Source organism: Malus sylvestris, chromosome 13 (assembly GCF_916048215.2).
Source record: "Malus sylvestris chromosome 13, drMalSylv7.2, whole genome shotgun sequence".
Taxonomy (NCBI): domain Eukaryota; kingdom Viridiplantae; phylum Streptophyta; class Magnoliopsida; order Rosales; family Rosaceae; genus Malus; species Malus sylvestris.
The window spans coordinates 37,512,696-37,537,121 of NC_062272.1; the positions used below are offsets into that span (position 1 = coordinate 37,512,696).

General features: G+C 39.8%; 1 protein-coding gene and 1 pseudogene across 1 annotated transcript; both read left to right on the top strand.

The window, feature by feature from the left end:
• The first annotated feature begins 668 nt into the window (after positions 1 to 668).
• Positions 669 to 3,664, top strand: LOC126595471 (uncharacterized; annotated as a pseudogene).
• A 2,042-nt stretch (positions 3,665 to 5,706) lies between these two features.
• Positions 5,707 to 9,695, top strand: LOC126596451 (probable aldo-keto reductase 2). Its single transcript, XM_050263035.1, has 5 exons — positions 5,707 to 6,020; positions 6,419 to 6,619; positions 8,070 to 8,242; positions 8,321 to 8,423; positions 9,133 to 9,695. Exons 1-5 carry the CDS (start codon positions 5,805 to 5,807, stop codon positions 9,457 to 9,459), a joined length of 1,020 nt encoding a protein of 339 aa, XP_050118992.1. The 5' UTR covers positions 5,707 to 5,804; the 3' UTR covers positions 9,460 to 9,695.
• The last annotated feature ends 14,731 nt before the right edge of the window (positions 9,696 to 24,426 follow it).

A 24,426-nucleotide genomic window follows, 5' to 3' on the forward strand; every position in this document is an offset into this window, starting at 1 on the left:
CCCTTGCTCACTTATCACTGTGCTCGGGCCACATAGCGCGCCACTTACGGGTGACGCCCTAGCTTTAGCGCGATTTCATTCTGGATTCATTTTCATAAGGATTCGACATAACTGAGGAGTGCCGGCTGTCGACTACCTGACGCCCTACCCCTCCTCCTTTACCTGGGTTTGGGACCGGCAATGTAAGATAAACTTACACAGGTGGAGTTGTTTTCTAAATTCATAACATAGTAAAAACAAAAGGGAATTCTGATGAATTTACAATGCTCTCATTCAATGTAGAAGGAGGCTTTGATCAAACATACTTAGGCCCCGTTTGGGATTGAGGTGATTTTAAAAAAAGCCACTGTGAAAAAAAGCTGAGGGTCATTTTTGTGTTTGGTAAACTGAAAAAAAAGGGCTTATTTTGGAAGCTGCTGTGAGAATAAGCTGAAAATCAAAGGAAAAGCTGAAGCTGCTATTTGCTGCTTTGAAAAAAAACCAGTTTTTTCAAAGCACACGGAGCTACAGTGCTTCTTTAATGAAAAGACACACTATCATCCTGCTTTTTTTTCCAAAAGCACTTTCACAAAAAAGTTTACCAAACACTCTACTGGCTTTATTTCACAGCCGCATATTCTCACAGCAGTTTTTTTTCAAAGCACAGCAATACCAAACCAACCCTTAAAATGTTTGGTATTTCGTACGGGGAGCTCTTCCTCTTGATCGGTGCCACAGCTGCTCTAGTTGGTAACACTCACAAACTCTCTCTCTCTCTCTCTCTCTCTTATGGGTTATGTGATTTTGGTGTTTAATAAAAAGTTATTAATTTTGCATGAAACAGTAACTGGAAAAGTGACTTGGGTTTGATGTGTAACGGGTTGTAGGACCAAAGGATTTGCCTAGAATTGCTAGAGCAGCAGGGAGATTAGCGGTCGGTCAATCGGGTATGTCCAGTTAGCTCGACGTCAATTCGATAATGTTATGCAGCAATCTCAAGCTCACCAGGTACTTCTTTTTACTAGAAGTTTGATCCAGGAAAAAAGTAAGAGAGAGAGAGAGAGAGAGAGAGAGAGAGATTAATTAAGTTATTAAAGATGTTGATGATAAATATTTTCATTTTTTTGTCTGTTCTTTTGAGCTAATTTGCATTGTATACAACCCGATAGTGATTAGAACTTCATTGTGTGTGAACCCAATGCCTTTTTTTCGTTAATTTATGTCCCTTGTATGACCTTCAGGTTCATAAAGATCTTCAAGATGCATTGGCACAGCTAGAGTCGATTCGTTATGAAGTCCGAAGTATATCACTCATGAATCCAGGCCCTTTGACATGAAAGCTGATGGATAATCTTCAAGACCCGGCTCCTCTGAGTAGTGGCCTCTGAGTAGTGGTAGTATTCTTAGCAGCCATACATTCTTTCCAAGTAATGTGATGCTTCTCTCATGGTTACCAGTTTATACGTTTCCTTGTTAGGGGCCAACAGTTCACTTGAGAAGCCTAACGAGGAGCTGAAGTCAGTAAATACTGCAATGACGGTTTGAATTATACAATTTCTTCTAATAATTGGTCCATGTTGCATCATCATAAATTCTTTGTACCTGACTTTGACGGGATAGCACTTTCACAACCTCTGAGTCACCTAATATTCATAGTCAAGCAACTGCATATGCAAAATTGGCTTAATCTGATGCTGTGAATGTGGAGCCAAAAATATTCACTAGGCGACAAGTGGACTTTTGGACAAAAGAGGGCAAAAATACCCTCGAGTCATACCGGGTTTCCTACACGCGAGCAGTGGAGAATCATCTATCAACCAAGTCAGGAGTACCCAAAATGGGTAACAATTCAAAAACTATTTCATTCCATATATGTTTTTACCTCATTTTTTCCTTATTCAATTAGCCATTTATTTCAAACATTCCATAACATCATCAACCAATTAATATAATCAATATATTAAAGGCTAATTACATCACCAAATTAAGCCCAAAAATCACCATAAAGGCCGGTTATCCCTTCTCCAAAGGGAGCCGGCCATTTCCTTCTTTTTTCACCATAATTTTCCTTTTTTGTGACATTGATTAGCCAATTATACAAAAAACCACCAAAACATTCATTTTATGTTTAATAGCCAAATAAATTGGCTAATTAAACCTAAATCAAACCCAAAAAACCCTAGCCACCTCCTATCCCTATAAATATACTCTCATTTCTCACCAAAAAGCCAATTCCAACACTTTGGCAAAAATCCCAAAATTTTCTAAACACTCTTTCTCTCTAAATTCTAACTTTAGCATCGGAGGTTCTTCGGCCAAAGCCGCCCCATTCATCGTGGGCGCGTGAGGCTCTTGGCCTTAACCTAAGATGTTAATTGTTTTGTAGGTGCAAAATTGTCCAAGATCAAGGAGGAAGAAATTTGCATCGACAGTGAAGACTGGTGCTTTGAAGAGCAGTGCAGAGAAAGATAACCTTTATGATGAAAGTGGTCTTTTCATTGTTCTCCCTATTTCTGCTGAAAGCACTGGGATGCTACCAATTCGCAAGGGTAACAGTCTTCTTGATTATAAAACTTAATTTTGATATCATTTATTTGTTGTCCAAATTTGGGCACAACATAGGTACCAGCCGGGGGTGGAATTCCCATTTCAATATCTAGAGAAACAACAATATCCTTAAACCTTCGTATGAAACTACTTACTTTTCTGTATTGCCAATATTATATTGAGTCATAGAGGTCAAGAGTTTATGTGCTTCACAATTATGGTTTCATATCAATGGTTGTGCTTCCTAGCCATCTTTTATCCATACCCTTGTATGCCTTTTCAACAGAGGTGTTGCTCTTTCATTTAGTCTAGTTGTGTATGATAATTGATACCCCATATGGAATTGATTTGCTATTTGCTGGGCCATGGGCTTAAACTAATGTCATAGGAATACTCTTGGAATATTTCCTGGAAATACAATAAACGTTAAACTATTTCTACAAACCTTTGTTCTGACACACACACATATACTAGTTTCATTTTATTACTAAACATCCCTTAGAGTTTACTGAGAATTTGCAAACAGTTTACCTTTTCATCTCAGTGTCTCACATATATATGTCGGAATAATAACCAGTGGTTGTGATGACAGAAAATGTTAAAGGATCAAACCTTGTGTTGGAGGCAGTAGTTGAAGCAGAGGTAGCACGTAGCGCCAAAGATTTCGTTTCACAACCTGAAAATCAAATACAGGGAACTGAAAAGTGCAAAAGGTGAGGACCTTATTCTTTGAAAAGTAAAGAATCATCACTTTGTTTTTGTTTGACATTTTGGGCATTTCTTGTTGCAGCATCATTGGGACCAATGAGAATTGTCATGTAATAGAGGTATTTTGTTCACATATAAACTGGTTGCTGTATTAGCATATGGGGATGTTTAGGGTGTAGGGTGTAAGGCCAGGTGTATACCAGATCAGATGTGGGTCAACTTGTTTTTGGGTGTGCATATTAAACACATTAGTTGCTCATCGCATATTTCTGTTTGCGTTTCTACATATTTACAGTACAGAAAGTGATTTATGTTTATATGAGACTTCTTTTTTAATAGGTTTCCTTGGCAAGCAGCTACTGAAAGCAGGAAGTATCAGTTGGATGCAGAACTGCGTACCCTTTACCCTCTAGGGGGAAAAGTTCTTTAAAATTCAGCAGGTGTTTGATAAAAACGTCTTGCTTGATATTTTAGTTGTGATGTATGCAGTAGTAATATGTATTTGCTCAATACAATATGGACATGGAAATTAAAGATCCCCCAAGAGACCTTGCTCAATCACAGGTGGATGAATTATGCCAAAAACTTCGGGCTGGCTAACATGTCTATTTTCCATTCTCCATCACGCTCTTGCATGAAATTGTAAAACTTGAACACTTGCTGGAGCAGCTTGGACTTCTATGGATGAGCAGGTGGGAAAATAGACATGTCAGCTAACCTGAAGTCTTTGACGTAATTCATACACTGAAGATAGGGCAAGATTTCATTAGCGTTTCAGATCTTCAATTTCCATTTCCTTCTAGTAATGGGCTCATAAATATTAGAAGTGATCTTATGCTCTAGTGGGAAGTGTAAAAACATCCAATAGCTGCAAACTGATGTCCTTGGAATTTGGTCGGAATGTGTTTTACATGATGGTATTCCAATGGATTTGAAAGACAAACAGAGTAGTATGACCAAGAAGAGGCTTCAACCAACTAAATAACTTCTGACTAAGAGATACAGTGCATCTTTAGTTTGTTGAAGTCTCCTTTCGGTCATATTCTGCCATTTGTCTTTTAGATTCATTGGAATACGATCCACGAGAAATACAATTTGACCAAATTGCAATTTTTTAGCATGGACCTTTTTTTTTTTTTTTTTTTTTTTGCAGTGACTGGATTAAGGTTACTAAATTAGATATGTATGTTTTGTACTTCTCATTCTATATGTATGCTAATCTTCTGTAATAACAAATTCTGAAAACATCTCAAAATCGTAAAGGAAACGGAGAACGTTGCATATTTAGATGACGCCAAGTTATGAAGACGGATTCATACCATTTCTCTATATGAACTTTAGTCTCATTTTTGTTGATATTAAGTCTATTAACCTACGCATAAGTGGCTCATTCTCTCCTTTTGAAACTTGAATGGAAGAAAGATTGTTTGAAGTTTGCACCATGAATCAAGTAGAGACACGAACAAGTTCTGACAACGTGATTGACGAAAATTTTACGGTGCTCCAGAATTCAAAATATCCGGAGTGTACTAAAATTTACCATTGGGTGAAGCAAAGATATTTTTAGTAGTATATTATGAACTGCAGTATGAGTTTCCAACTGAAGCAAAAAGACACGTCACGCTTCCATTAAACTGTCCCATACGAATGATGCCTATTCCATGAGAGTTGTAAGCTTTAGGATCGTGCTAAGTTGATGGACAAATAAAAATGCACGCCGTATGTAGGACTTATCGAGACAAAATCCACCACTAGAAAAATTCTCGATCTCTCAAGCCAGGCTAGCACTAAATGAAACAAACGCTTTGTCTTTGCGCCTTTGTTGCTCGATCACTTATATCAAGCAAAACAAAAAACCAGAAACATGAAAGAGGAGCAGAAACCAATGAATTGTTTCTGAGATTTGTTTCAGAAGTTTGTTTTTGTGATTTTTAAATCCCCTAATTTCATCTTGGACCTCCTTGTTGAGGATTGCATGTAATCTTTGTTTGGGGTCTGATTGTTTTGCGCTGCTAGGTATTTTTTGAGGGGATAATGAAGAGTAGACATAAATGTTAATTTTAAATTTGAAGCATATAGAATTTCACCATAAGGATTTAAATTCTAATTTTTTCACCAGCGAAGCCTTTTGGCTACTCAGATATTTTAATTGTTAAATTTTTTGTTTAAAATAAAAAATAAACTGTAATAATAGAGAAGTCCGAAGTATTAAACAATGTGGAATAATTTAGTTTGGCTTGCGTCCTTGCCGTCTTGAGGGTTGTTGGATTAAAACATTAAGCTAAAATTCCGACAAATACACAAAAAGGTGACGCTGTGGTATTTGGACAGTGTCCGATCGGACTTTGTTATAAAATTTCTCCTTTGACGGTTTGACTAAAAAAACAACATCAGTGTGACGCAGGCCCTTACGTTTACTTAGGATTACAGAAGAGTAGAAGAGTAGAAGATTAGCGACTGCTCGCTCATTTTACTAAACAGCCCCTCTTCTTCGTATATCTATCTCCTGCTCCCTCGCTTTGCAATCTAATCATTCAGTCCGAAACAAGAACAACCGCAGTTAACCAGCAATGGCAGGAGTAGTGAGGAGGATCAAGTTGGGTTCTCAAGGCCTTGAGGTCTCCGCTCAAGGACTTGGCTGCATGGGCATGTCCGCCTTCTACGGCCCTCCCAAGCCCGATGAAGACATGATCGCTCTCATCCACCATGCCGTCGCCACCGGCGTCACCTTCCTCGACACCTCCGACATCTACGGCCCCTACACCAACGAAATTCTCCTTGGCAAGGTTAATTTTTGTTTTGCTTCTTTCCTCACAACCACAATCACTCACTCTGATAGTTTTTGTTAGTAACTTTTTGGATTTGGAATTGTTTGGATTGTTGAACTGAATGGATTGATGATGAAATCAATTGGCTTGTCTTCTTCACTCTTGTTCTTCTTGAGAGAGAGAGAGGAGAGAGAGAGGAGAGAGAGAGAATAAAATATAACTTTGCTTTGTGGGTTGTGTTTGGGTTTTTTGGGGGAATGAACTAATGGTCTAGTGAATTGGGTTCGAATCGATTTACTCTTGTTCCTGTAGTGAATTTATATGTAATTGCTTTATAGGTTTTGTTTGGTTTGATGTTGAATTGAGTGGAATGATGATGGAGTGAATTGGGTTTTGTTTGGTTTGATGAGGAACAGGCTCTCAAGGGAGGGGTACGGGACAAGGTTGAATTGGCCACAAAATTCGGTATCAGCTTTGCGGATAACAAGAGGGAGATTCGAGGTGACCCTGCATATGTGAGAGCTGCTATCGAGGGTAGCCTGAAACGCCTTGGCGTTGGTTCTGTTGATCTCTATTATCAGCATCGGGTTGACACCCGTGTCCCCATTGAAGTCACAGTATGTTTTCTTCACCTTCTAAGTTTTTATCTCTTTTTATTTACAATTATAGATCAATGTGGTTACTAAATTGTATAATATTTATATTGTCTGCAATGAATTGTGTTGATGCACAAAATCAGTGAGGACTTTGGTACAACAGAAAGTATTAAGTTTGTGACATTCGTTAGAATGCTCTGGTCACTAGCGTGGATAAGTATGTAAATGGATAAAGACAGGGAAGTAAACACAAGATGTACGTGGTTCACCCAGATTGACTACGTACACGGAGTAGAGGAGTTCTCATTAATTGTGAAGGGTTTACACAAGTACATAGGTTCAAGCTCTCCTTTAGTGAGTACTAGTGAATGATTTAGTACAAATGACATTAGGCAATATTGTGGGAGAATGATCTCCTTTTATAGAAGAGAGTTTCTAGCTTTGTTTTGACATTGACACGTGTCGTGTTGTGATTGACTTTTGATGTTGACACGTGTCGCGCTATGATTGGCTTCTGATGTCGACACGTGTCGTGTTGTGATTGGCCTCCTGGTTGGAGGAAAACTCTTCTGGATCCTTGACGGTATAACGTTGACCGGTGCTTAGTAGTTTCGGGATTGGTCAAGTATGGTACAAACAAATTGAGTGTTGAGAATGAATCCCACATTGATGGGAGGAGAGACCTTGCATGAGCTTAAAAGTGATTGAGCTATTCCTTATATGGCCAATTGGTTTTATAGTGGAACCTCAAACTTTCTTTATCGCATCATAGCAAGTTGTCTCACATGTGAAATCCAATGGCCATACGTTCTCCATATCACCTGATTTGCCTACGTGGTAGGCTTGAAAATTCGCCAAACGTGAGGTGGCTTGTTGTCACTGATGAGTGTAATATTTTCTCTTAACATTTCTCCTCATAGTTGCAAAATGCTAAGCGATGACAAAGGAGTTACAAAAGTTTAAACTCGTCTTAATATATGTCAACCTTTAGATGTTGGTTTGTGTAAATCTTCTTAATAATTATAACTACAAGAAGTTAAAAAGGTCTTAATTATATTAGAGGGGGCAGGCAGGTGGGCTGGTATATGATTGTTATTAGCTTTTATCATATGTGTGCGTTGTGTCATCTTCATCATATGTCTGAACTCTGTTCTACATAAAATTTGAATTCTTTATTTGATACATGATGGCTATTCGACATGGTGATTATTGTGCTTGCATCCTATTGTTGGGACCTGGGATAACTACCAGATGCATATCTTTTGAAACTTTAAATCTTGAATTATGCAAAGTGCGTTCATAGTTAACCACCATTCCTTTAACATGATTGGCCACTATCCTCCTCTATTTAAGTGCTTTTGTTGCATCCAAATTAGTCTAATTATGTAATGCATGGTATAATTATCTGTCGGCTGTAGCTATGTCACGTTTCTTACTAGACTGGTGCATCATGATTCACCTATTTTGCAAGGTTGGGGAAATGAAGAAACTAGTTGAAGAGGGTAAGATAAAGTACATTGGTCTATCGGAGGCCTCAGCTTCCACAATAAGAAGAGCGCATGCTGTTCATCCAATAACAGCTGTGCAGTTGGAGTGGTCATTGTGGTCAAGAGATGTGGAGGAAGATATAATTCCTACTTGCCGGTGAGGCTTAATAGGACTAACTAAAGTTTGTTTTAGGTGGTAGCAGCCAATGTTAATCTCATTTTCCTATCTTCTCAGGGAGCTTGGCATTGGTATTGTTGCATACAGTCCTCTAGGAAGAGGATTCTTTTCATCAGGTGCTAAGTTCGTCGACAATCTAGCCAATGATGATTTCCGAAAGGTTTGTTGATATGTTTCATAATTATATATTCTGAAGTACAAAAGTCCATGTACATTAAAGAACATTGTAGCATCCTCATGCTATTATTGTGAATATATCCCTAAGTCATCAAGTTAGGAAATGACTTCTCGAAATTTAGTAATCGCTCCTAGCAGCCTTCCTCTAGTGGAACTTATGCAGTAAAGGTTTAATTTTCTAACTTATGTATCCAAGTGGACCTGATTTATTCCGACGTTAGAGGCATAAACATCCTTAATATAATCATGTTTTAAGGTAACAAATTCTTAGAGTAGCATATAAGGCCAAATGAGATTATTTTTTCTTTAAAAAAAATTATAATGGTTGTTTTTGCCATTCACGTCCTACACCATTATAATTTGAAGAGTCAAAGTTTGAAGCCAGGTTGCCCATCTGCCTCTCCTTATTTCTATGAAAGTTACTGCAATTTTGCAATTTTGTTTTCATCTCAGGTAGATTAACCATTTGGCAATTGACAGTTTGCCATCAGGCCAACCTGCCTTACTTTACTTCTTTACGACAATCCTCAGCTATTTTTTAGTTAATGCCATGAAAAGAAGGGATTGGTGCCCAACATTTGATCGAGGAATCTGTATTGTGTTGCTACAAAGTTATGCTGAATATGCTTATCATGCCATTTGATAAAGTCATTAATCTTGTTGCTTGTATATATGTGGCTTGTTGTTTGCAGTATCTACCCAGGTTCCAAGCGGAGAACCTAGAGCATAATAAAACAATATTCGAGCGGGTTAGTGATCTTGCAGCAAGGAAGGGGTGCACCCCATCTCAGCTAGCACTGGCCTGGGTTCATCACCAAGGGAATGATGTGTGTCCTATACCCGGAACCACCAAGATTGAGAATTTTAACCAGAATATTGGAGCTCTATCTGTGAAACTGACACCAGAAGAAATGGCTGAGCTTGAATCTTATGCTTCAGCAGATGCGGTTAAAGGAGGCAGATATATGGATGACTTTAGTACTTGGAAGAACTCTGAAACTCCGCCACTGTCTTCATAAGAGCCGCATGAGTATGTGCAGTGCCACTGTCTTCATGTCATGGTGTTGTCTCTGCATTTTATGCTCTTCTGAATATCCTTGCGGTTCCGAGAATAAGTAGTGTATGCTACATTGTATGTTATGGCTGAGTCTGAGACAATAGACATTTTGTACGCAAATTTCCTCGTGGTGTTTTTGTATCAAAACTTTGAACTCTTTTTAACTTAATTTTGGACATAGTTGCGTCTTAGCTTCAATTGTTTTGACTTCCAGTTTTTAGTAGATTACAACCAAAATATGAGATTGCCTAGCAAGAAACCAAGATTACGTTTTGTTTTCTAATTTTCGATGTAGGTTGAAAATACATTTTCCAATGGTGTCAATATAAGTTCAAGAAGCTAAAACGGTTCACTAACGTCTAGTTAATTTCTGCAACCGAGGAGGATATTTTTTTTTTCTTTACAATGATATATTTACACTAAAGTAAGAAAGTGGGACAGCCAGACAGCGAGTCAACCATAACAAAATTGGTATCGAACTTCAAATTCTAACCTAAGACGTTCCACCTGTAAGTCGATATGAATACTACTAGATTATATTACTAAGTGAATTTGGTTTATCGTAACATTTAAAAGATAATGATATTTACGAGTAGTACTAAAGGCTCCAAGCCTCCAAACTATTACAAAATCATAATGCTATTTAGACGTCCAAAACTAACATAATTACTGACATTCCCTAATAGAAATGGGCTATACTATTATAAGTGGGATCTACCTGCATTAAAAAGTATCAGTGTGTCAATTTTGGTATTTCTAAATAACATTACTTAATACCAACTGATATTATAGTATATGGTTGATTTCTTGTGCGTATTTCTAAAGCTCATTATTCGGGTTTGACTTCAATGGTTAAGCTTACCAAGTAATTCGACTTTTTAAACAATGTTCCCTGTTTGAGTTTTAAACTCAATCTTCATCATTCATTTCCTAAACTACTCGTTACTTCAAGACTATTGAAAAAAAAAATTACATTTATTTTGTCATATCCTGTGTCACATCAATTAGAAGAACAGTCGGTTACACTCGTGGAGAGATCAGACTTGGGTGGCACGTCGTTGAAAATTGTTTATGGCGTTTTGCTTACATTAGTAGTTGCAAGAAGGTAAAATTGAGCCTTTGAATAACAAGCCCAGGGACAAATTCTTCGGATTTTATATTTTAACCGTTAGATCAGATGATTTTTTTTTTTCTTAAAATTAAAAAATTATACGCACTTGCAAGTGTTCTTTTACTACAGTGATGAAAATTTGTTGTGCCCTTACATGAAGACGTAGATTCGAACCCATCGGTGGCTAATCTAACATTTAACTAACTAACGCTATTGCTCGACTAAAAAAAATAAAAAATCATACGCATCGTTAGATAGATCTGTAAGTGGAATGTGTTGATGCACAAAATCAGCGAGGACTTTGGTACAACAGAAAGTGTTAAGTTTGTGACCTTCACTAGATTGCTCCGGTCACTAGTGTGAATAAGTATGTAAATGGATAGGGACAGGAAAGCAATCACAAGATGTACGTGGTTCACCCAGATTGGCTACGTCCACGGAGTAGAGGAGTTCTCATTAATTGTGAAGGGTTTACATAAGTACATCGGTTCAAGCTCTCCTTTAGTAAGTACTAGTGAATGATTTAGTACAAATGACATTAGGAAATATTGTGAGAGAATGATATCTATTTATAGAAGAGAGTTTCTAGTTTCATTCTGACATTGACACGTGTCGTGTATTGGCTTCTGATATTGACACATGTCGTGCTATGATTGGTTTCTAATGTCGACACGTGTTGCGCTGTGATTGGCCTCCTGGTTGGAGGGAAACTCTTCTGGTTCCTTGACGGTATAACGTTGACCGGTGCTCAGTAGTTTCGGGATTGGTCAAGTATGGTACAAATAGTGCTCCCCTAAGTTCCCGAGTGAGGGAAGCTCCTCGGTTGGGGACTTGCAAGATCCAAGCTATTGAGTAATCACGAAACTTCTAAGTACCAAAGTGTGGTATCATTTTCACTTGCCTTATCTGTCTTATACGTAGCTGTGGCATCTTCTCTGGAAGTACTTTTCCTCCATCCAGGGGTGGTATCTTTAACCAATGAAGATGCACAAGGTAATGTATCAATTTCACTTGAAGCTTACTTGTAGTTTCGGGCTTGGTCAAGTGCGATACAAAACCTTATAGTAGGAGTCCCCCAAGTCGCCGAGCTAGGAGATTTGCCGAAAGAGGTAATAGACAAGGTAAGCAATCAAACTTCCAAGCAAGCAACCTGGATTGAAGGTTCGACTTTGGCTTTCAGTTGATTGTTCTCCTTCTCCTTGTGTCGTAAACAGCAACAAGGATAAGGAGAAGCAAATGGAGAAGAGATGATATGAGATACTTTTGCTTTTGGAGAAGTAACTTTCCACAGGCTTATTCTTGAACTGGGTTGGAGGGTTTTCTGGTTTCCTCCAGAGTATAAGGCCGACTCAAGAATTTGAGGGTCAAAACAAGTCCATCAAATCAAGAGTGCGTTCGACCTTGATGATATGAGATACTTTTGCTGTTGACGAAGTAATAGATGAATCGGCACGTGTTCCATTGCGCTTGTCTCCACATGCTTCCTTGTATCCTTCTCACTTGCCCTGTCTGTTCCTCAGGTAGATGTGGTATCTTTTCCGGAAGCATAAGATGTTAAAGATGAGTACTCGAGAGCAATGCCAGGCAAGTAATCAGGCAAGGGGTTCCAGGCAGTCAGTTCCTGACTGGAAGCTTGATTCCAAGTGCTGACTGATTGCTCTCTTTCTCCTTGTCTAGCAGGTAAGAACAAGGGAAAAGGAAAAGATAGGGAAAAAGCATGATATGGGATACTCTTGCTTTTGACCCTGATGATATGAGATACTCTTGCTCTGGTGTGGCTGGTTTGCATAGGTATTATTGGGGAGGGGGAAGAAAGCTAAGTATTTCGAGAGGCTTCGTTGGGAGTGCCCTCTCATAAATGAGGAAAGGTTGAGCATTTTTGCAGGTCTGCCTGTCCGTGGAGGATGGATGTCGACATATATAGGAGTCTCCCTAACAACAAGTAGTAATGCTATTCCTTTACCTTTCTTGGTCGTAGCAATGTAGTGGGAGCTGCAAGCTTCATGTGTTTTAACTTTGTCAGAGCACTTTGAAAAAGTGGTATGTGGTATTTGGAAAGCTGATGTTGCGTGTGAAGATTGCATACAAGCTTTATCCAAGGAAATCTGGCTCTCGAAGTTTAGAGAGCGATGCTTCTTTGGTTTTCGAACAAGCAATCCTGTCGGGGATCTGGCTCTTAAGATTCGGAGAATGGTGCCTCTTAGACTTTTGAGAAAGCAATCCTGTTGGGAGTTTGGCTCTTGAGATTCGGAGAGCGATGCCTCTTCGATTTTTGAGAAAGTAATCCTGTTGGGAGTCTGGCTTTTGAGATTTGGAGGGCGGTGCCTGTAATAATGCTATTCCTTTACCCTTCTTGGTCATAGCAATGTAGTGGGAGCTGCAAGCTTCACATGTTTTAACTTTGTCAGAGCGCTTTGAAAAAGTGGTATGTGGTATCTGGAAAGCTGATGTTGCATGTGAAGATTGCAGACAAGCTTTATCTAAGGAAATTTGGCTCTCGAAGTTCGGAGAGCGGTGCCTTTTCGGTTTTCGAACAAGCAATCCTGTCGGGGATCTGGCTCTCAGGATTCAGGGAACGGTGCCTCTTCGATTTTTGAGAAAGCAATCCTGTTAGGAGTCTGATTCTTGAGATTCGGAGAGCAGTGTCTCTTCGATTTTTGAGAAAGTAATCATGTTGGGAGTTTGGCTCTCGAGATTCGGAGAGTGGTGCCTCTTTGATTTTTGAGTAAGCAATCTTGTTGGGAGTGTTTTCTCGAATGTGAGTAAAGGTTAGGCATTTTTTCCAGTCTGCCTTGCCACGGAGCACGGAGGTTGACACACATTGGGACTTTCTAGTTATCAAGCAGTGGTGCTGTTCCTTTACCCTTGTGGGTAATAGTAGGATAGCGGGATCTTCAAAATTTATGTGTCTAAACTTTGTCAGAGATCTTTGGCAAAGTTATCAGTGGTACTCGAGGAGCTGATGTTGTGTGTGAAAAGTGGTGCCTCTTCGAAATCCGGAGAGTGATGCCTCTTCGATTTTTGAACCAACGACCTTGTTGCCCGTTCTTTTATAAGGGCACCAATTGTGTGCAAGAAGTACATTCAGAGAGTTATTGCTTGTAGGAATTTTTTCCTTACTTCAGAGATCACCTCAGTTATCCTTCATCATTTCTGAGAATGTCTAGCCCATCCGACCGTCGTTTTGACTTGAACTTTGGTGAAGAGGCAGCCATGCCTTCTCAAGACAACATATGGCGCCCATCCTTTTTACTCTCCTACTAGTCCTCTTACCGTTGGGGACTTTGTGATGAAGAATGATATGACCGCTGCGGTGGTGGCCAAGAACCTTCTCACTCCCAAAGATAACAGACTACTTTCCAAACGATCTGATGAGTTGGCTGTTAAGGATTCTCTGGCTCTAAGTGTTCAATGTGCAGGTTCTGTGTCTAATATGGCCCAACGCCTATTTGCTCGAACCTGCCAAGTTGAATCATTGGCGGCTGAAGTGATAAGTCTCAAACAGGAGATCAGATGGCTCAAGCATGAGAATAAACAGTTGCACAGGCTCGCACATGACTATGCTACAAACATGAAGAGGAAGCTCGACCAGTTGCAGGAATCTGATGGTCAGATTTTACTTGATCATCAGAGGTTTGTGGGTTTGTTCCAAAGGCATTTATTGCCTTCGTCTTCTGAGGCTGTACCGCGTAATGAAGCTCCAAATGATCAACCTTCGGTGCCTCCTCATTCTGAGGTTCTGCCTAGTACTGAGGCTCCAAATAATCACCCTCTGGTGCCTCCTCTTTCTGGGGCTTTGCCGACTGCTAAGACTTCTCCTGAGCAACCTTTATGAAGGCTCCCTCTTGTTTGTTTATTTTGATTCATGTATATGTACATATTTGTAACTTATTGGAGATATCAATAAACAAGTTTTGCTTCATTTCAACGTATTGTGTTAAATACACCAAGGCCTTCTTCACTAAGTTCTTTGAATTTTTCCTTTTGTTAAAGCTTGTATGTTGAAGCTTTGTGAGTGAAGCATGTAGGTTGAGGTAGTGCTCCCTTAATTTCCCGAGTGAGGAAAACTTCTCGTTTGGAGACTTGAAAAATCCAAGTCACTGAGTGGTCATGAGACTTCCGAGTATCAAGGTGCAGTAGCGTATGGTAGGAGTCCCCCAAGTCTCCGGTCGAGGGAGTTGACGAATGAGGCATTTCCTTTCTAAGTGGTAGCCCAAAACTCCTTCTTCATATATATTTGTTATGAAGGTTGTTAGGCCTAAAGAAGAGCAGGCTTAGGCAATTTTCGAAATTTTTTTTTTCAATTTTTGTTTTTCGAATTTTTGAATTTTTGAATTTTTGAATTTTTGAAAAAAAAAATTAAATATATATATATATATATATATATATATATTTTAAAGCTTTGTAGGTGAAGCTTTGGTGTTGAAGCTTTGTAGGTGAAGCTTTGAGGTTGAAGCTTTTGTTGGGCACCATGAATTGATTTCGCTTCACACTATCTTGATCAAGATAGTGTGAAGCTTTTGTAGGTGAAGCTTTTGTGTTGAAGTTTTGTAGGTGAAGCTTTTGTGGGTCAAGCTTTTGTGGGTCAAGCTTTTGTAGGTCAAGCTTTTGTGGGTCAAGCTTTTGTAGGTCAAGCTTTTGTGGATCAAGCTTTTGTGGGTCAAGTTTTTGTGAGTGAAGCTTTTGTGGGTGAAGCTTTTGTAGGTCAAGCTTTGTTGGGCAACATGAATTGATTTTGCTTCACACTATCTTGATCAAGAAAGTGTGAAGCTTTTGTAGGTGAAGCTTTTGTGTTGAAGTTTTGTAGGTGAAGCTTTTGTGGGTCAAGCTTTTGTAGGTGAAGCTTTTGTGGGTCAAGCTTTTGTAGGTCAAGCTTTGTTGGGCACCATGAATTGATTTTGCTTCACACTATCTTGATCAAGATAGTGTGAAGCTTTTGTAGGTGAAACGTTTGTGGGTCAAGCTTTTGTAGGTCAAGCTTTGTTGGGCACCATGAATTGATTTTGCTTCACACTATCTTGATCAAGATAGTGTGAAGCTTTTGTAGGTGAAACTTTTGTGGGTGAAGTTTTGTGGGTAAAGCTTTTATGTTGAAGCTTTTGTAGGTGAAGCCTTGGAGTTGAAGCTTTGTGGGTGAAGCTTTGGAGTTGGGGCTTTTGTTGGGTACCATTTGTAGGTGAAACTTTTGTGGGTGAAGTTTTGTGGGTGAAGCTTTGGAGTTGAGGCTTTTGTTGGGTACCATGAATTGATTTTGCTTCACACTATCTTGATCAAGATAGTGTGAAGCTTTTGAGAATTTGTAGTTGTCCTCCATTGATGAAGCTTTTGTTGGTGAAGCTTTTGTGTTGAAGCTTTGTAGGTGAAGCTTTGGAGTTGAAGCTTTTTTTGGGTACCATGAATTGATTTTGCTTCACACTATCTTGATCAAGATAGTGTGAAGCTTTAGAGAATTTGTAGTTGTCCTCCATTGATGAAGCTTTGTTGAATTTCCTTTTTTTTTTTTGGGAAACTAGAAATTTGAAAATGTGGGAGAGAAAACATATACAAATTTTGCTTTTACACTGTTGATCAAGAGATTGTGATGCAAGCCACACCTTGTAGTAGTCGAAGGTTTGGATGAACCATATAAATTGAATTTGCTTCGAAGGTTTGAGAATTGTAGTTGCCCTCCATTGATGAAGCTTTTGTTGGTACCATAAATTGGTTTTGTTTCACACTGTCTTGATCAAGAGTGTGTAAAGCTTTTGAGAATTGTGGTTGAACTCCTTTGATGAAGCTTTTGTTGGCACCATAAATAGGTTTTGCTTCACACTGTCTTGATCAAGAGTGTGTGAAGCTTTAGAGAATTGTGGTTGCCCTCCATTGATGAAGCTCTTGTTGGCACCATAAATTGGTTTTGCTTCACATTGTCTTGATCAAGAGTGTGTGAAGTTTTTGAGAATTGTGGTTGAACTCCTTTGATGAAGCTCTTGTTGGCACCATATATTGGTTTTGCTTCACACTGTCTTGATCAAGAGTGTGTGAAGCTTTTGAGAATTGTGGTTGCCCTCCATTGATGAAGCTTTTGTTGGCACAAAAAATTGGTTTTGCTTCACACTGTCTTGATCAAAAGTGTGTGAAGCTTTCTAAGAGTTGTAGTGTTTGCATTGTTACAGAGGGGAAATGTTTGAAGCAGATGCAAGAGGGCTGAATAGCTTGATCTTTGTATGCCATGCACCGAAGTTGTTGTTGGCTTGTAATACGACTTTGTTGGTGACTATAACTCTTGTTGGGTATAAATGCTCCCCTAGTTGAGTTGTCAAGCTTGAGGGTTTTTATTATTTGTGAATGCTAAGAGTTCACATGTACAAGTTGTACCACTGGTCTTCTGGTAAGTGGAATGGATGGTGAGTTGCTTTCATCACTTGGTTGGTGGTACGAAGGTGAGTTCCTTCATAACCTTTCATCATATTTCATCACCTGGTTGGTGGCACGAGGATGAGTTCCTTCTTCCCTTGGTAGGTGGCATGAATGGAAAGTTGCCAAATGATATTAGAATACGGGTTGTACATTTCATCACCTGGTTGGTGGCACGAAGATGAGTTCCTTCTTCACCTGGTTGGTGGCATGAGTGGCAAGTTGATAAATGATATTAGAGTACGGGTTGTACATTTTATCACCTGGTTGGTGGCATGAAGGAGAGTACGGGTTGTACATTTCATCACCTGGTTGATGGCATGAAGATGAGTTCCTTCTTCACCTGGTTGGTGGCATGAGGGACAAGTTGCCAAATGATATTAGAGTACAGGTTGTACATGTCATCACCTGGTTGGTGGCATGACGGAGAGTACGGGTTGTACATTTCATCACCTGGTTGGTGGCATGAAGATGAGTTCCTTCTTCACATTTCATCACCTGGTTGGTGAAAATAAGGGCAAGGTGTCGAGGCAAATTGTAGCAAGTGTCGAATGACACAAAGTATGTTGAACCCTTTTGAAGCACAATTGGCTTATGTATGGATGTGTTGGAATGTATAATGTTTATGTGTGAATGTGTTGGAATGTATGATGTTTATGTTGATTGATATGAGTGATGCTTATGAATGTTTTGCTATGCATGAAGGGATCAATGCTTTTGATATGTGAACCATGTTGGTTGTAACACTTGGTATCACATACTTTTTGTCAAAGTATGCATGTTGAAGCTCTGAGTTAGAGTATAAGGGTAGGTCAGCGTAGACCAAGTGTTCTAGTGCTAGGAACGCAAAAGACTCAAAAGAAGTTGTCTGAATTCCCTCTTCTTTAAATATTTGCCGAATGGCTTGTGTGACAAAAGATCTGAAGCGGTTGAGAGTCAAAACATTTGTAATGTGTATGCCTTCTTATAATAGCATTTCCTTCAATACCTAGTCCTTCACTTTGAAAGAGTGAGGCTTGGCCCTATAGTCATAATAGTCGATGGTACATTCACCCCTGGTTGTCTTGATACAAACTTTTATCCTTCTTGTTGTAATGGGCTTGTTGAGAGTAAAAATCATTCCTCTTACCAAGAGACAACGTTTGGTGACTTAGCGAGTAGCTAAATGAGTCAGGAAATGATGCAATGGATGTCTAAATGGCCAAGATCTCCTCACTTGGTAGAACTTGACTTCCACTTCCCACTTGTTGATAGGGGTTAACCATATGGGGGTTCCCTTGGTATGTTCTTGCTTCGGCGAAGGCGTGGTTGTAAGCATGTGCCATCACCTCAGAGTAAGTCTTCCAAGTGTTGGCATTAATCATGTACTTAAAGAAATAATCACGTAAGCCTGCCGTGAAGCCCTTGAGGGTGATCTTGTCATCTGCCTCAGCGTAGCGAGAATACTCATGGCTGAAGTGACCGGCATACTCTCGTAGTGACTCGTCTGGCTTCTGGCGAATAGTGTACAAGTCATCTATAGAATGCAAGCGATCGGTCTGGAAGATGTGTTGAGAAACAAACAGTTTCCTCAGTTCCTCAAATGAGTCTACTGGCTTAGGTGGAAGACAACAATACCAGTTTAGAGCTCTACCAGATAGGGTGGAGGGGAAGAGAAGACATCGCTCTTCGTCGGTGAGCATCTGATATGCCATGGTGGACTCAAAGAGGTTAAGGTGTTCAATTGGGTCCTCCCATCCAGTATATAGTTGTAAACCAAGCTTTTGTTTTGTCTTCCCTTGAAGGGGGTGTCGAGGATCCTCCTTATGAGAGGGCCAGGCCTGGGTTGGTTCCAGTCAGGTATCTCGGCCTGACGATCGGCCTTCAACTTGTTTACTTCTTCAAGGAGCTGTAGGACAATGGGGTCTTGAGTGGAGCCATGTACCATTGGAATTTTCTTTCATAAGTCTCCATCGCCTCTTGGAAGTAGGAAAGTTTGATCAAGGGCGTGTAGTTTTTTCTTGGACTTGCCGTACTGACTTCTAGGGCGAGTTTGTCGGAATACCTCAGAGTCCCCTGTACCTTCATGTTCCTTCCCTAGATTGGCAACAGGCCTGGGTCGTAGGAGGGGACTGAGTCTTTCAGAAACCCTTGGATCATTGATCTTCGAGCATATGCGGAGAGGATTCTCTCAACGTTGCTTTAGGAAGTCTTAGCAGTCATGATAAACGGCTTTCGATCCTTCTAACCCTTCTGCAAGGAGGTGTTTTCCTTCACTTCTCCTGCTTTGGGTCGAAGCATTTGGGTTGAGAGAAGTCTCATGTTGATCAATGTTTTGATGATTAACTCGCTCCTTATCAGGGATCCCATGTCAAAGGGAGGTGACCCTCCGTGTTGGGGGGTACCCAGATGATGGTTGATGTCCACAGGGGCAACGAGCTCGCGTGTTTGAGCACGTCTAGTTTCGTGAAGCATCTCAAAGTGCTTCTCATACTTCTCATAGAGGATCTCATTCTTCATTGCTATCTTGTTGTTTTGAGCTTCTAGCTTATCGACTTTAGCTTGAAGAGCAACCCTTTTTCCTTCCTTCTTTCATTGCTTTGCACTAGGTGCAAGAGGGGTGTCATTCTGTGTGTTGTGGCTTCTTTCACTCCTCATGTTGGAGAGGGATGCCTGGTCAAAAGAGAGTGTACGAATGGTGGAAACCAGCTTGGCAAAGCTGAAGAGAGTGGGAATAAGTGTCGTTCCCACAGACGACGCCAAATGTTGATGCACAAAATCAGCGAGGACTTTGGTACAACAGAAAGTGTTAAGTTTGTAACCTTCACTAGATTGCTCCGGTCACTAGTGTGAATAAGTATGTAAATGGATAGGGACAGGGAAGAAATCACAAGATGTACGTGTTTCACCCAGATTGGCTACGTCCACAGAGTAGAAGAGTTCTTATTAATTGTGAAGGGTTTACACAAGTACATCGGTTCAAGCTCTCCTTTAGTAAGTACTAGTGAATGATTTAGTGCAAATGACATTAGGAAATATAGTGAGAGAATGATCTCTATTTATAGAAGAGAGTTTCTGGTTTCATTCTGACATTGACACGTGTCGTGTATTGGCTTCTGATATTGACACGTGTCGTGATATGATTGGCTTCTGATGTCGACACATATGGCGCTGTGATTGGCCTCCTGATTGGCTTCAAAGCCTATTTCATCCATCATCATCAAATCCCTTCTACAAGGTAATTCCCAAAACATTTCTTTTAAATTGTGTTAATTGGCTAATTAATAGATTTAATACCTAATTAATCTATTAAGAGCCAATTATACCACCAATTACTCCCAAAAAACACACATAAGGCCAGTCACCTTCTCTCCCAAGTGGGTTGGCCACGCCTTGTAATTTCTACCTCATTTCCCCCTTTTATTAGCTAATCAATTAGGCAAATATTCTATTAATTGACTAATTGATTAGCTAATTATTCCATAACTCCCAAATTAAACACAAATCAAGAACCTAGCCCACAAAGGGAGCTAGGGGGCCGGTCCTCTCACACCCAAAGAGGCCGGCCACTCTCCTATTTAAACTCCATCATTCTCCACAAAGTGCACTTCCAATTCTCTAGCAAAAATTCTATAAAATTCTCCAAACACTTTCCCTCAAAATTCTAACTTTGGCATCGAAGGTTCTTCGGCCAAAGCTGACACACCTCGACCTAATATTGAGGCATGCTGGCCGTTACGTGAGGGTGACGTAGCCATGTGCACAGTGTGGAAGCAATAATGATATAAGAAATGCGAATAAATAAAAACCAACTGACTAAAACACTAGATGAGATAAGGTGAAAGTGATATTAAAAGTGACTACACATAACCAGAGCGTAGGTATCCTAGGTGTAGTCCAGTTGGACGAATACTAATTATACAATACCAAATATGGTCCTACATTAGTGAAAATCTGTCAGAGCTGCCATGTATTCCTTATGAGCCACCAACGAGCACTCCTACATAAAACCTGGAGGGGCGCAAAACAAAAAGTGTGAGTGGATAAAAACAAGGCTTTTCAAAATCATTTCATTCATCAAAAGTAGTAACCCCTCGCCGTAAAACCTGTATAATTCCCAGAAAATAGCATATACGATTATATCTCAAAATCATATTCAAAATAGCAATCAACCGAATATTCCATGTCAAATCTCAGAAAGAAAATAAGTAAGTCAGGTGCAATAAATCAGTATGAAATAGTATGCTAGCTGGACTAACCTAAAGTGACCTGTACGGCTGAGTCCATAACTCATCAATCAAATTCTGCACACGAGTCGGAACCACCTAATGTGGTCTGTACGGCAGGCTAAGTGTAAATAAATACGCTCAAGTGCTACGGTCACGTGAAGGTTGTGCGAAGTATCGCAAGTCACCTATGAGTCGGAACGACCCAAAGTGGTCTGTACGACAGGCTGGCACCTGCCTTGGATCCAAGGTGAGCGTATGGTGCCGGAGGTGAATGATCATGTGAAGGCTAGGCCTTGTCCTTGAGTGGAGCACTAACACCGGGGTGCAGGATAAATAGCTTGAAATACATCTCAGCACTAATATACTTATTACCATCACTACCATCAATATACTTACCTGAAGCTTACCTGAGTGTCCGCAGCATCGAGCAACAATATATATATATATATTTGACATGGCATTTCAAAGTATCAAACCATTTAATTAAGTTTATTGGAAAAAATACCAAGTGTATATATATATATATATATATATATATATATATACTGAAAACCAAAAGCCCATTCACTGATATGTTGAAGGGTTGTAACCCCCGAGCCTTGCTTGACTGTGCTCGTCCTCAGGATAGGTCTCACCTATATGCGAAACAACTATTTAAACGTTATTTTTAAGCACATAAACAAAACTAGGTAATAACTTCTCATACATTGCTCAATTGGGGTATTTGAATATACCACCGTGACCTACTCAACCTCAGGAACATCCCCATATTTTTAGAAAATTTTCCGACCACTCACATGTTGTCACGCACCGACCAAGGCACGGCTAGACTCGCGGCCCACGCGCAGGCACTACACCTCTCCACGGTGATAGCTTAAAAAATACCCAATCACCCACTTTATACACTCGATCAGTGGCATGCCTGTCTGCTAGACTCTTGTGTCGATCTTGGGCCACTTTCAGGTTAGATTTAATTACCTGGATATTCTGAGTAGTCTCCTCTACAATCTCAGGGCCCACTAAAACTCTTTCACCAACCTCCAACCAACACAAAGGAGTACGACAAGACTTGCCATAAAGTGCCTCAAATGGTGACATACCAATACTTGAATGGTAACTATTGTTATATGCAAACTCCATCAAATCTAACCGCTGATGCCAGGCGTCACCAAACTGCAATACCGAAGATCTCAGCATATCCTCCAACGTCAGAATAGTCCTATCAGATTGTCCATCTGTCTGAGGATGATATGCTGTACTATAAAGTAACCTCGAACCAAGAGCCTCCTGAAATGCTACCCAGAACTTAGAAGTAAATCTAGGATCCCGATTCAAGATACTACTCACTGGAACCCCATGATACTTAACAATTTTCGATAAGAACAATTCAACTAATCGGCTTAATGAATATTTCTCCCTCACAGGGATAAAATGCGTTGACTTAGTAAGCCGATCCACTTTCACCTAAATGCCATCATAACCATTTCGTGTATGAGGAAGCTTATACACAAAATCCATAGTAATATCTTCCCACTTCCATTGTGGAACGGGAAGTGGCTGCATCAATCCAAATGGCTTTTTCCTCTCAGCTTTGACCTGCTAACATATGGCACACCTACTCACATACTCATCATTTCCCTTTTCATACCTAGCCAATACTAAAATGGTCTAATAGTACGATACATTTTAGTACCTCCAGGATGCATTGCATATGCCAATACATGCACTTCATCAATAATTTCTTTCTTTAAATCCGCATTATTCAGCACATACATTCTTCCTTCCTGCATAAGCATGCCATCCGATCCTCTAATCCTTAGATATTTCTTTTTCCCATCATTTGTTGCTTGAATTAATTCTTGGGTTTCCTTGTCATCCATCTGAGCCTCGAGCACTTGAGCAATTAAAATTGGTCTAACATAGAAATTAGCAAGTAAAGCTTCCTCTTGATCTTCCACCTCTAACTTCACTCCAGTGGACATTAAATCTGCAAGAAGAGGAACATGACAAGCGCACAAAGCATAAATTCTCGCTTGAGGCTTCCTACTAAGTGCATCTACCACTACATTGGCACGACTAGGGTGATAATCAATCGTGTAATCATAATCATTGAGCAACTATATCCATCTTCGTTGTCGAAGATTAAGATCCCTCTGAGTGAAAAGATACTGAAGACCCTTATGATCTGTAAAAATCTTACATTTTTCACCATAAAGATAATGTCTCCAAATCTTCAAGGCAAAGACAATAGCTGCTAATTCAAGATCATGAGTAGGATAATTCATCTCATGAGGCTTCAATTGATGCAAAGTATAAGCAATCACCCTACCATGCTGCATCAACACACATCCCAGACCATTCAAGGAAGCATCACTGTAGATCTTGAAATTACCAGTATCATCACGAAGCGTCAAAACAAGTGCATGAGTGAGACAATATTTTAGCTGCTGAAAACTCTGCTCACAGTTATCATCCCACTCAAACTTAACATCTTTTTTGGTCAACCTCGTCCGTGGTAATGCAATAACTGAAAAATCTTTAACAAACTGCCCATAATAACCTGCTAGGCCAAGAAAACTCTGTATCCCAGTGACGGTTCGTGGTTGCTCCCAATTCTCAACAGCTGTTACCTTTTGAGGATCCACCTGAATACCTTGAGCAGATATGACATGTCCTAAAAATGCCCACTTGATCTAGCCAAAATTGGCACTTGCTAAACTTGGCATACAACTGGTGTTCCCTCAATTTCTTCAACACCAAAGTAAGATGTCGAACATGCTCTGATTTCGACTTAGAGTACACCAGAATATCATCAATAAAGACAATGACAAACCTATCTAAATATTGCTGGAATACTCGATTCATCAAGTCCATAAAAGCTGCAGGTACGTTAGTCAACCTAAATGGCATCACAAGAAACTCATAATGACCATATCGAGTCCTAAAAGCCATCTTGGGGACATCCTTACTTCTGATCTTCAATAACAAGACATCAAATCAATCTTAGAAAACACACAGGTGCCTTGAAGCTGATCAAATAAATCATCTATATGTGGCAATGGATAATGGTTTTTAATCGTTACCTAATTTAATTGCCTTAAGGTCCTGTCTTTCTTCCTCACAAATAAAATTGGAGCTCCCCAGGGTGAAGTACTAGGCTGAATAAAAAATTTATCAACTAATTCCTGCAACTGAATCTTCAACTCCCTCAATT

Bases quoted from the DNA above. Each gene is read 5' to 3' on its own strand.
- LOC126596451 (XM_050263035.1), top strand. From the start codon at position 5,805: ATGGCAGGAGTAGTGAGGAGGATCAAGTTGGGTTCTCAAGGCCTTGAG. The intron at 8,243-8,320 runs GTGAGGCTTAAT...CTATCTTCTCAG, and splicing joins GATATAATTCCTACTTGCCG to GGAGCTTGGCATTGGTATTG. The intron at 8,424-9,132 runs GTTTGTTGATAT...TGTTGTTTGCAG, and splicing joins CCAATGATGATTTCCGAAAG to TATCTACCCAGGTTCCAAGC.